The 12,755-nt window shown below is 34.8% G+C and overlaps 1 protein-coding gene across 1 annotated transcript in view; it reads right to left on the bottom strand.

Annotated features, from left to right (window-relative positions):
• The window catches only part of LOC113052937 (sodium channel protein type 1 subunit alpha-like), a 45,340-nt gene that overhangs the window by 20,928 nt on the left and 11,657 nt on the right, over positions 1–12,755 (bottom strand). Inside the window, exons 3-13 of the mRNA XM_026217433.1 lie at positions 12,487–12,605; positions 11,405–11,494; positions 11,197–11,325; positions 9,727–9,818; positions 8,245–8,481; positions 4,925–4,988; positions 4,641–4,782; positions 4,117–4,323; positions 3,656–3,901; positions 2,111–2,476; positions 284–407 (exon numbers count right to left, since the gene is read on the bottom strand). Of these exons, the coding sequence (XP_026073218.1) occupies positions 284–407; positions 2,111–2,476; positions 3,656–3,901; positions 4,117–4,323; positions 4,641–4,782; positions 4,925–4,988; positions 8,245–8,481; positions 9,727–9,818; positions 11,197–11,325; positions 11,405–11,494; positions 12,487–12,605 (1,816 nt within the window). The remainder of the gene's footprint in view (positions 1–283; positions 408–2,110; positions 2,477–3,655; positions 3,902–4,116; positions 4,324–4,640; positions 4,783–4,924; positions 4,989–8,244; positions 8,482–9,726; positions 9,819–11,196; positions 11,326–11,404; positions 11,495–12,486; positions 12,606–12,755) is intronic.

Here is a 12,755-nt window from a genome sequence, read left to right as displayed (position 1 = left end):
ATATTGAAAGATTTTGTGCTACATAGCAATACGTTTGAAACAACGTGTATGTGAATTCATGATAACAATTTAACAAAACTATTTATTTTAAAAGTACAGAGAAAAATCCAACAAATATCTCTCACACTGAGTTTCTTGTAAGGGGCTATTCACACAAAATACACTACTTTTCCACAAGACCTTGCGTTTTCCCCACATTCAAGTGTCGAATCTGACATTTTTCAAATAAAAAGCATTCTGTGTGAATGGCCTCTAAGTGTGTTTGGCATTTAGGGTTTCTTACAGTCAGTAGGGTTGTTGCTGACACTTGCGATGCTCAAAGCTCTCTGTCTCGCAGACTGGTCATATAGAAAACCCTTTGAAAAGGTCCTTGAACCAGATCGGCGTCGCTCTTCATCTGTGTCATACTATAAAGGAATTAAATCAACAGCAAGCACATCAACACAGGTTATGATGTTGCTTCATTAGTGTTTTTAATGCAGCCATCTATTGCTATTTGTCAGTCATTCTTGTATTCAACTCAGTTAATTCAACTTGTAAAACAAAGAAATGTGGCATAAATGTGGCATAAAATAAATTCAAAATATTTAATTAAAAACAAAATAATTTACAAAACATGTTTTAAAACATAACATCTCATTCTTGATTTTTTTTAATACAGTACAATACAATTATTCATAAAATACAAAGGTTTAAAAAAAAGTTACAATTTAATTAAGAAAATAAAATGTATTCGACATTATGCAGAGTAACATGCTTTAAACACATGCTTTATCAAGCTTTGAATAAAAAGCTGGATATATTGTGTATTTTGCTTTTGTAATGATTAATCAATTAATTGGACAAATAACTGACAAATTAATTGATTTTGAAAATATATATTAGTTGAAGTAACTTTAATATTGGCCATTTTTATGTCTATACATTCTGATTATATGCTGTCATCCTGGAAAACAATTTAAATTGTTTATTCTCACAACTTGATTTGCATGCTCACACACAGAATATGCATGCAATGAACTTCCACACAAATCTCTGCAGATTTCTGCAGAATGTGAATCTGATCACCCGTAAATTCAATTTTATCATATATATATATTTAGCATTTGATTATGCAGTGCTTTTTTTTTTACATATTTAAATTAATTCCACAGAATTCTGCAGATTTTCACCCAAAGTCAGACAACAACAAGAAGAAAAAACAAAATAGTAATAAAACTGTGTACAGATTCATGTCAAAATATAGCCAATCATCAGGGTCCAAGCACAACCCAGTGGGCAAGTAATGTTGAAAAGACATCAAATTGATATATATAAAAAAAACATTTCAAATATGCAAATCAAACTGGTCAAAACTTGACATGACACATATACATGAAGGTAATTCGGAGATCACAGATTTCTTTGTTAACTAACTAATTAGATTTTGATTTCTTATAACGTTCTTTAAACTTTAAACTATGAAACTATAATGTATGACATGCATAGTTAAACTATTTAACAATTTACACACATTTCAGTTTATGAGCATTCATGTGTCATTTCACCCCTGATAAATCCAGATTCTTTTGATAACTTTTTGTCAACAGGGTCACTAGATACTTAGATAAATACAAGATTTGGCATTAATTGGACAAATGATCTAGGAGGAGTTTGAAAAAGTTGCAAAAGTTGAAAAGCTCAAAATACTGGTATAATTTATACAGTACATTTTGTTAAGTTTTTCCTTAGATAATAATTTTTTTATTATTATTTTTTTTATTATTATTGTAATCTTTATGGTTGTGGAGATATGAGCAAAAACGTAAAAGTAGTTATTATAGTGCCGCCTATGGTCCAATTGGGGTCTGTGGGCACTAGAGTAGTGGAGGAGATTTGGGACCATCCTACCAAATTTGGTGTTTCTAGGACATAAATTTTTGCCTGGCCAGAAACTTTTAGGACAGAAAAAGAATAGAAATAATAATAATAAGAAAATCGTCACAAATACAATAGGGTTCTGACACCTTCAGTGGGTTCTCTCCAAACAGGGAGAGAATTATAATAAAAATGTGCAGTTTAAAACTAAACATTGCACCACAGCAACAGCACATGCATTATATGTGCTTACACAAGTGTCGTCAAACGTGGCTCTTTTTCTGGACACCTCCGGCGTCAGTATTCCGGAGGGCGAGTTGGGTGAAGACGCTCCGCCTGACACTATCACCATGCCATTGCTGTCAACCACGTACCGTACTTTTCCATTGGACGGCAACAGTATACGCGGCGTCAGACTGCTTTTGCTAAGAGTGCTGTAAAGCCGCTCGGATCGAGAGGGTAGAAATAGAGAGTCTCTCCGGCTGCCCGTCTCCTCACACATGCTCTGCTCGTCGTCAGCATAGTTGTTTTCTGAATTCACACGCCTGCGGAAGTTGAAGATGCTACCTTTGCTGTCTCGACGTGGGCTGAGGATTGAACCCTGAAAACTCAGGGGGGACTGAGGAGAAAAAAGAGCCTTACAAATATACAAGTACACTGCCAAACAAATAAAGGCATATGAGGATGTAACCTGACTAGCCAATGGATCATATACCAATTTACATCTTTACCAATTTGCCATTCCAACTTTACCAATTGTCCGCCTTATTATCATATATAACCTTAACAACAAATACTGTACATAGGCATGCACACCAATGCATGATAATTGATTGGCTGTCAATGTTAAAATTATTTATGAACTAAAAAAAAAAAAGTTAGTTGAAGTTTTCATTCTTTGTTTTTGCTCTTGTCTAGTGTAAGTTTATAGAAATCCTGTGGTTTTTAAATTAATTTGTTCATTTTACAGTAATGATCCAAAAATAATGTACAAAAATGTGCAGATCAATCTGTGTATAATATGCTATTACATATTTTATCAATTTCTTTAAAGAAAAATGGCAGAGAGTGATGCTTTGCCATTCAAAACTTCAGCCCACATAAGAGTAACATACAATCTAATCTAAACATTTTAAAGGAAAGATGAGCCTAACAACAGATCAATTGGACAAGCAACGGCAGGACAGAACAAAAGTGAATATCTTGATGATGATGATGAAGATGAAGAGTATGTTGATGATTATGCTGAATATGAAAAAGAACAATAACGTTGGAGAAGGATGACAATGTGAGAAGATGAAAAATAAATAAAAGTTGAAGTTTTTACTCAAAGCAAAAAAAAAAAATCTGTTTTGAACAATTAAGGAGGAGAAAATAATTTTTAAAAGAATGTCAAAACAAAGTCAAGCAGATAGTTGAAAGAATGAGGATTGCAGCATAAAATAAAATTAACTTTTGATGCTGAATAATGTAGAAACTTTCCATCTGTCTATCAATAATATATTTAATGTTCAGTATCATTTGTAAATCATGAATCAGTTATGTAAATTAGATCCATCTATTTATCATTCATGTTCACCATAAAATCCTCATTCTTCATTTATCTTAAAATGTCAAAGTTTGTCTATGCTGTACTATTCTAAAACTGTAATAATATCAAATGTAAGCACTAAGACATTTCCATAACTATTCTGATTTTAAAAGCATTGATAATGACTCTTGTCTTCTGTATTTAAGCAAATTACGTTTCCTTATTGGTAAAATAAGCAGCAAATGATAAGATGAGATTTTTTCTAACCTGATGTGGAGACGTGTAGGTCCTTTCACGTGTGCTCTTGATTTTTCCATCAGATGTCAAACGGAAGCTGGCCTTTCTATAATTTCTCTCCCTGTTCGAATCTTCTTCTTTCTCGCCTTCCCCCTGACGCTGTCTCTTTTTCCTGCGGTTGCGTCTTTCTTTGGCACTTTTGGAACTGAGTTTGGAAGTGTCCGAGGAAGAGTCCGTCTTTTCTCCACTGAGCCCATCACATGCTTCTGTCTCAGCCTGCCATTGCAATCATGCAACAGATTATACTTATGCAGTTTGTAAAGGTTTCCGGCATTTACATTCATGCATTTGAAATGCTTCGAAGGAATACATTCTGCTAGTGATGCATGCATTTCCTGGGAATCAAACCCATGACTTTGTCACTAATGGCATTGTACACCACCATCTGCATGGTATTCATACCCCCATTTTAATGAAAACACCCAACAGACCTGAGCTTCCTCCTCCTGTCTCATCAGCTGCTGGATCATGGCATTAAACTCCTCCTCTTTCTTCAAAGCCTCATCCATAGTGGCTTGATTTTGTTCTTCATATGCCATGGCAACCACAGCCAGGATCAGATTCACCAGGTAGAACGATCCCAAAAAAATGACCAGCACGAAAAAAATCATGTAGGTTTTTCCTGCGGCCCGAAGTGTCTGTATGAAATGTCCATAATTAGTGTAGAATAAACATACAGGAGGAAGCTATTTGTGTCATTCCAACATGCTTATCTTCTTCTTTCCTAACAATGAAAATGGATGGGGACTCTATACAGTACATAAAAAAAAAACTATAAAATACCATGAAGTAGTCAATATGACCACATTCTAAATCATATGATTGATTTTTGTGAAGAACAGATTGTAGAAGAAAATGCACAAACAGTCTGCAAATCATATTTTTGTGTTCCACAAAATATAAAAAATAATAATACAAACTTGGTTTCCTTTACATAGACAAACAAAACAAGCACCTGTTGGTAAAGATTCTCCCAGTAGTCTTGAGTCATCAGTCTGAATAAGGAAAGGAAGGCCCAGCCAAAGGAATCAAAGCTTGTGTAACCATAATCTGGATTGGGACCTACTTTTACACAGACAAAATTTTCTGGACACTGCCTGAAACACACATGCGCAAGACAGCAATTGTCAAAAACTCACCATGCAACATAACATAATACGTGTAACTGCTCTTGGTGAATAATGCTTGAAGGGAAGATAATGCCATGGTTTATGAAATAATTAAATCCACATAGCTTACCCAGCATCACTACTTTTCCCACAGATCAGAGCATCTTTCTTTCCCGTTGGGATATAATGGTTACCTACAGGAGAAAGAAGAATACTATTCACATATACATATATATATATATATATATATATATATATATATATATATATATATATATATATATATATTATAAACACACACACACACATTTTGCATTTATCTGCTTACCCCCAGGACATCCAAGATGTAGTGAATTTATTTCTTCAGTAGAACACAAACCAAGACTTTTAACTCAAACCGTTGCAGTCCGTAAATCGTATTATGGAAGTGGATGGGAATCATGGTTTTAAGAGTCAAAAAACATACACAAACCAAACAAAATTAAACCCTGTGGGTTGTGATGATACATTGACATGTAAAGACATGAAAAGATTGGTCTGTGCAAGAAACTGATCAGTATTTATATAGTTTTTTTAGCTCTGATTCACCGCAATATCTGTACTCTCCTGAGCATGTTCTCAACAACTGGCACTTGACGCGTTTTCTTCTTCTTCTTGCTTTACAGCGGACCGCAGACTTATAAGTGCATAACCGCCACCTATCTCTCAAATTGACCATTGAAACTCTATCTACAGTCTCAATTAGGAGCATCAATGGTCCATTTGAGAGATAAGTGGTGGTAATTAATTAATAAGTCTGCGGTTCGTTGTAAAGCAAGAAGAAGAAGAAAACGCGTCATGCACCAGTTGTTGAGAATGCGCTCAGGAGAGTTAGGACATTGTGCAGAATCATAGCTAAAAAAAACAATATAAATACTGATCAGCTTCTTAGTTTCTTGAAGAAACTTCAAGAAACGGTTACTTTCATCGTTTCATGTCTTCGTCACAAGCTGCAGGGTTTAATTTGGGTTTGTTTGTATGGTTTTTTGACTCTCAAATCAGTGATTCTCATCCTCTTACATCATAAGACTGACATACTGCAATGGTTTAAAATCTTAGTTTGTGTTCTACTGAAGAAACAAAGTCACTACATTTTGGGTGAACTATCCCTGTAATATATTACTATTTTCTTAATTTTTGTATTGAATACTTTTCATCAGTTGATGTATTTTATTTTGGTAACACTTTAGAATAAGGTTCTATTAGTTAATGTTTGTTCACATGGACTTTAGTTCACATGAACTCAGCAAGAACAATCCTTCTACAGTATTTATTATTCTTAGCTAATGTTAATTTCAACATTTAGTAATGCAGTACTTAAATTAAAAGTTGTGCTTGTTAATATTAGTTAATGCACTGTGAATTAGCATGAACTAACAAGTAATAATTTTATTAACATAACATAACATTAACAAAGATTAATAAATATAAAGTTCATGTTAACTAATACATTAACTAATGAAACCTTAAAGTGTTACCTTTATTTTTTTTTTTTATATTTGTTATTTATTTATTGCACCAAAATTACCATATGACCATTTTCTTCATTGTTTTTTTGGCAATAATGTCCTGTAATAAATTGGTCCATTTTTGGCACCAAAAATATTGAAGAACAGAAAAGAACAGTCTGACCATTAACTGGGAAGGTGTTTTTTTTTTTTTTTTTTATGGAGCAGAGCCCCCATGAGTTAGGTGGGATTCCTCTTCCTCTTTCTCTCAAACAGGTTTTTCATGGCTGGAGCTAATGTAAACATCCATAATGCTGAATGATGACAGCTGGCTGTCTGGCTAGTGTACAGATCACTTACACACACAAAATACTTCCCCTTTCAGTAATTAGTATACTGGACCTGACACTCGCCCTGATCTGAAGTTTTCAGGTGTTCTAAAACCTCTAGTCTCTTTGGATTATGTGATGTTGTGATAAGTTATTGCATATAATATGGTTATCACATACAGTGATAATGTATCATTTCAATGTTCTGTACCATATCTAAATCACTAATCAAATGAATAAATTAGTGTTGTACAGTCATTCACCTCTAGTCTCTTTGGATTATGTGATGTTGTGATAAGTTATTGCATATAATATGGTTATCACATACAGTGATAATGTATCATTTCAATGTTCTGTACCATATCTAAATCACTAATCAAATGAATAAATTAGTGTTGTACAGTCATTCATTTATATAATTTTAGGTGGCTTTCTCAGCCTCCCCGGGAAAGTCTATGCCAGGGTACTGGAGAGGAGAATTCGGCCGATAGTGGAACCTCGGAGTGTGGTTTTTCGTCCCGGTCGTGGAACACTGGACCAGCTCTATACCCTTTCCAGGGTGCTGCAGGGTTCATGGGAGTTTGCCCAACCAGTCCACATGTGTTTTGTGGATTTGGAGAAGGCATTCGACCATGTTCCTCGCGGCATCCTGTGGAGGGTGCTCTAGGAGAATGGGGTCAGCTCTCGATTTACCGGTCAATCTACGTTCCTACTCTCACCTATGATCATGAGCTGTGGGTCATGACCGAAATGTCATGCCGGATACAGGCGGCTCAAATGAGCTTTCTCCGTAGGGTGGCTGGGCGCTCCCTTAGAGATAGGGTGAGAAGCTCGGTCACTCGGGAGGAGCTCAGAGTAGAGCCGTTGCTCCTCCACATCGAGAGGAGCCAGCTGAGGTGGCTCGGGCATCTATTTCGGATGCCTCCAGGACGCCTTCCCACGGAGGTGTTCCAGGCATGTCCCACCGGGAGGAGGCCCCGGGGAAGACCTAGGACACGCTGGAGGGACTATGTATCCCGGCTGGCCTGGGAACGCCTCGGGGTTCCCCCGGAAGAGCTGGAGGAAGTGGCTAGGTAGAGGGAAGTCTGGGCATCTCTGCTTAGACTGTTGCCCCCGCGACCCGGCCACGGATAAGAGGAAGATGATGGATGGATGGATGGATGGATGGTTATGTGGCTTTCTGTTGAAATGCATGGATGCATGTATGTATTGGTGGATAAATATATGGATGCATTTATGGTTGTACTGATGCGTGTATGGAGCAAAATTCACATTTACCAACAGTTACAATTTGTGTAAGAAACCATGGTCCAACATTGCCTGTTGTTTAATTCAATTTGTCATTTTGTTGTGTTGTTTTGTGTTAAAAAAAAAAAATAAAAAATTGTTTTCTATTAACTGCCTTTGTGTGCATGAAAGCATTTGATGGTTTTGCTTAGTTTAATATCTGCATGCACAATATTGTGTGCTAACATATTTTCAGCTTCATGTACTTCTAATACTACTAAAATGTATCGCATGATTATTTGAGTTTTCACAACAAAACACAAATGTTGATAATCGTTACATAAATAGTGCAGCTGCATCAGATTCTGAATCTATTCGATTGAGCAAAACAATGAAAATGAACTTACTTCGATTTGTAATGTATTCCATGCAGTCAGGTATTTCGTAACACCTCGTTGCATTCTTAACCATATAATCAGTAAAGTTCTGATTGGATGACTGGAGCACACATTTGTGTTTAAGAACTCCCATGAATAGCTGCAGTCCGACCAAAGCAAAGACGCTTAGGCAAAAAAGAGTCAAGATCATCACATCTGACAGCTTCTTCACTGACTGGATCAGAGCTCGAACGATTGTTTTCAGCCCTGTGCAAAACAGAGTAGACATTGTAACTTTCCAACTTTATACTGATGAAATCAGGGTCCAAAATTCCATTCAAGTATTTTATTCTGACATTGAAATGGAATAATTTAACTGTTGTTTTCATGTATATTTATGACAAACAGCAAAGGTCATTGTGACATCACATACGAGACCCTGTCCTTGTTTTGCCAAATTTTAGCCATTTGAAGATGTGTGAGTCATGACAGATGTATTCCTTCAGTTTATGATTTATTTCACTAATGACACATCAGCAAGGGCTGGGCTATCATTTTTACAATTACATTTTTTTAATTGTTGCAGTTTTTATTTAATGTATTACATTAATTTTGGACCCTGAATGTATTTAAATAGTTATAGTTATTTGTATATATATTTGATATGTTCTTAATGTTTCAGGATAATGGCTAAAGTTCACTAGTTCTTCATGTATCACATCCACATCACCGCTGAAGACATGCAAGATGGCTACGGTACAAAAAAACTCATCACAAAAGGAGAGGAGAAACAAAAACAGCAGACACTCGCCCAGAACGAATCTAGGTCTGATTTCAACAACACATAACAGTGGTTGTTAAAGGAACAGTTCACTCAGAAAAGAACATTTGCTGAAAATGTACTCATTCTCAGGCCAAAAAATAAATAACAATTGTGGATTACTGGGATGTTTTTATCATCTGTTTGGACTCTCATTCCGACGGCACCCAATCACTGCAGAGGATCCACTGGTTAGCAAGTGATGGGATGCTACATTTCTCCAAATCTGGTCAGATGAAGAAACAAACTTGAATCTTGAATGGGCAGAAGATGAGTAAACTTTCAGCAGATTTTCATTTTTGTGTGAACTATTGCTTTTGTAGTACTTTTACTGCTTTTAATTCTCGTAAGCACACATAAATAAAACTGTTCTCAAACTACATATGATAAAAGTAATGACTGCTATTCAGGGTGTCGCACCACAGATTGAAACTGGTTTTTGGCCAACTGATTAAAAATAATTGACTTTTTTAATTTGAATCAGACATCACTGCTGTTTTTTTTTTTGTTTGTTTGTTTGTTTATTTTTTGCATGCAACCATCAAATCATAAATGAAAGCAAGAACACCTGAAAAAAAATAAATTGTAAAATGTTTGAAAGAAATACTTATTTAAGCACTTAAGGAAGAACATGGCATGCTTGAAGAAAGCAGTACCAGCATCTGTGACCCTGAACTTGTCCTAACTCTCACCTGGGATGACTGATATAGTTTTCAGGGCGCGAAGAACTCTGAACGCTCGCAGGGCGGACACATTACCCAGATCCACAAACTCTGTTAAATATCTGAAACATGGAGGGTGGGAAATCAAACACTGCCAGACATACAACAGACAGAAGGGTCGAGACACGGGGTTGCAGTCGGGTTCAAAGGTCACACAGAGGTCGTACATCTAATCCTGTTCTCTGCTTACCTGGAATTACAGAAATAGTTTTCAAAGCTCTGAGTACCCTGAATGTGCGGAGAGCTGATATATTGCCTATCTTTATAAACTCTGTAACAAACCTGTGGGACCAAATGCACAGATAGAAATAAAGCTGAAGGACACTGAAGATGCTATTGGCCTTTATGGACATTTTATGGTCTAATTATAAGTGAAGAATGCTTTTGCTCCTTAAAAAAATTATTATAAATAATTAGAATTCAAATAAAATAAAATATGTTTTTTAAATCGAGTGCATAAACATAAAAAAGAAATATAAAATAATAATATATTTAATATATAATAAAATAATTTAATTATTTATTTTAAAAAATCAAGGAATTATTATTATTATTATTATAAAATTATTATAAAAACTAATCAACTTTTCCCTGTGATTTTAAATAGACAAATATAAATATAAATAAATATAGAAACAAAAATAAATTGAATAGAAATAAAGTTTTAAAGAAAGTCTTAGCAAAGGAACTTGTTTTTGAACCACAAGTTTATTTGATTTTTTTTTGGACTCTAAATGTTTTACTCTAAACTATCAGTTTAATACTTTAATAATTTTAAATGTTAGAGACAGAAACCAAGAAAAAAGAAATGTATTTCAACCAACAGATTTGCATTAGTTTTTTAATATTTACCAGACACTTTTATCCGCAGCACTCTTATTCTTGAAAGCTGTAATAACAACTGAAGATGATCATTTTTGACCACTCTATGGACTATGAAACACTAAAGGTAAAGAGTTTAATTGATATGCCATCAGAAGCACCATACAGAATTGCAAAAAAAATTAACATTCCCAGATTCCAACTTGCACCTTCTGTCATCATTTTCGGACAAGTCAAATACTATGAAAAAATTTAGGATGGGACTTTTGTCATTAACAAATTGACTGGATGGTGAGGTGGGTGATTCATATAAAAAAGGAGTAATTTCAGGCCAGAAGAGGAGTTGAAAAGCAAGACGGTGATGTCAACCAAAATGAAAAGTTGTTTAGTTGTTTTAGAGTGTAAATTACTCAACGATTGTAAAATCAGAATTTTTTTATCTGCAGTAGTTTTTACAGATAAATCATCCTCGACAAGACAAGAATGTGAATTAAGAAGGTATGGTCAGTTAGAAATGACCAAAAAAATGACACTCTTCACCTTTAAGCAATGATTATAAATGAATTGTTATTATTTATAGCAGTGTCGATGGGGTAAAAACAGATTTGTCATACTCACGCCATGACTATAACCATAAAATCCAACCAGTTCCACGGGTCTCTGAGGAACGTAAACTGTCCCACACAGAATCCCCTGGCGATGATCTTTATGAGCGCTTCAAAGGTGTATATCCCAGTGAAGGCATATCTGTTAAAAACAAGACCCTCAGTCAACATGGTGAACATTTCTACACTATGCTTGAAAAGCAACAACGAGATCAACTCACTCTACATTCTTGGCCCAGTCTGGAGGCTGTGAGTACACCATGAAAGTGCAGTTTGCCAGGATAGTGAACATTATAAATATACTGAACAATGTGAAAGCTGCAGTTAAGGAAACTTCGTGACAGTAAGTTTTTTTTTTTTTTTTTTTATAGAAATGAACATATTAAATTGATCAGTTATAGTGCAGACATGTATAATATTACCTATAAAAAAATAAAATAAATGCTGTTCTTTTGAACTTTCTGTTAATCAAATTATCCTGAAAAAAAAACACGCATCATGGTTTCCATACAAATAATAAGCAACACAACTGTATTAATCAGCTAATCAATATATTAGAGTGATTTCTGAATCATGTGACACTGAAGGCTGGAGGAATGATGATGAAAATACAACTTTGCATCAAAGGAATAAATTACATTTTAAATTACATTCATATAGAAATCGTTCTTTGAAATCGTAATAGTATTTCACAATATTACTGATTTTACTGTATTTTTTACCGAATAAATACAGCCTTGGTGAGCAGAATAGATTTTTTCTAAATCATTTAAAAATCTTACCGAAATACACCAAACATGTGAAATGAAATTTTTCCTGCAGGACGGAGTAGGAGAGGTTTAAAGAGGCTTTACCTAATAAAATTATGATTCATTAAAATGTTTTTATTTTTATCCATTTATATGAATCATATAGCAGTTTTCAACTTGTTTTTGTTAAGGACCAAATTTACACTGTACATGAAGTCATCAAGCCATAGTTTCAGGCTCTCAGCCGCAAATCATTTATCAAACAAAGCATGTTTATCCTGAAGCAAACCTATCTTTAATGCCTTTAGGCTCATATTTTCTTTGACCTCGTGTAGTTTTGTTAATGGTTTCTGAGAAAAACATCTCCAGTTGACATCTACAAGGTTATTTTAATTGAATATACTTGCATTTAGTACCAGTCAAACACACCAGACCTACAACTCATTTTGAAGTTGTAAATTATGAATTGAAACCCACTGGATTAAACAGTAAAAGACCCATCCATCACAGCATGACAGTCGCCATCGGCATGTTTCAGCAGTTGAGAAGGATATGAATGCACCAAAATCTTAATTGATATTCTCCTCAGAGGGTTGAAGGGACTGAAGATGTACAAGGCAGGAGCGGCGTTGAAACGACTGATTGTCTTTTTTTTGTTCACTACTATAAAAGTCTAAACAAGAGGGAGATGAAGAAGATGAACACATTAAAGGTAGACGAAATATTCAGCAAAATAAATATACAGTATATGTGTGTCTATGCATGTAAACAATAAAAAGAAACTAAAATTATATATATATATACACATACATACATACATATA

This window comes from Carassius auratus, chromosome 34 (assembly GCF_003368295.1).
Source record: "Carassius auratus strain Wakin chromosome 34, ASM336829v1, whole genome shotgun sequence".
Taxonomy (NCBI): Eukaryota; Metazoa; Chordata; class Actinopteri; order Cypriniformes; family Cyprinidae; genus Carassius; species Carassius auratus.
Note: the sequence above shows the minus strand (reverse complement) of the source record. Positions and strands in the feature narration are given on the sequence as shown.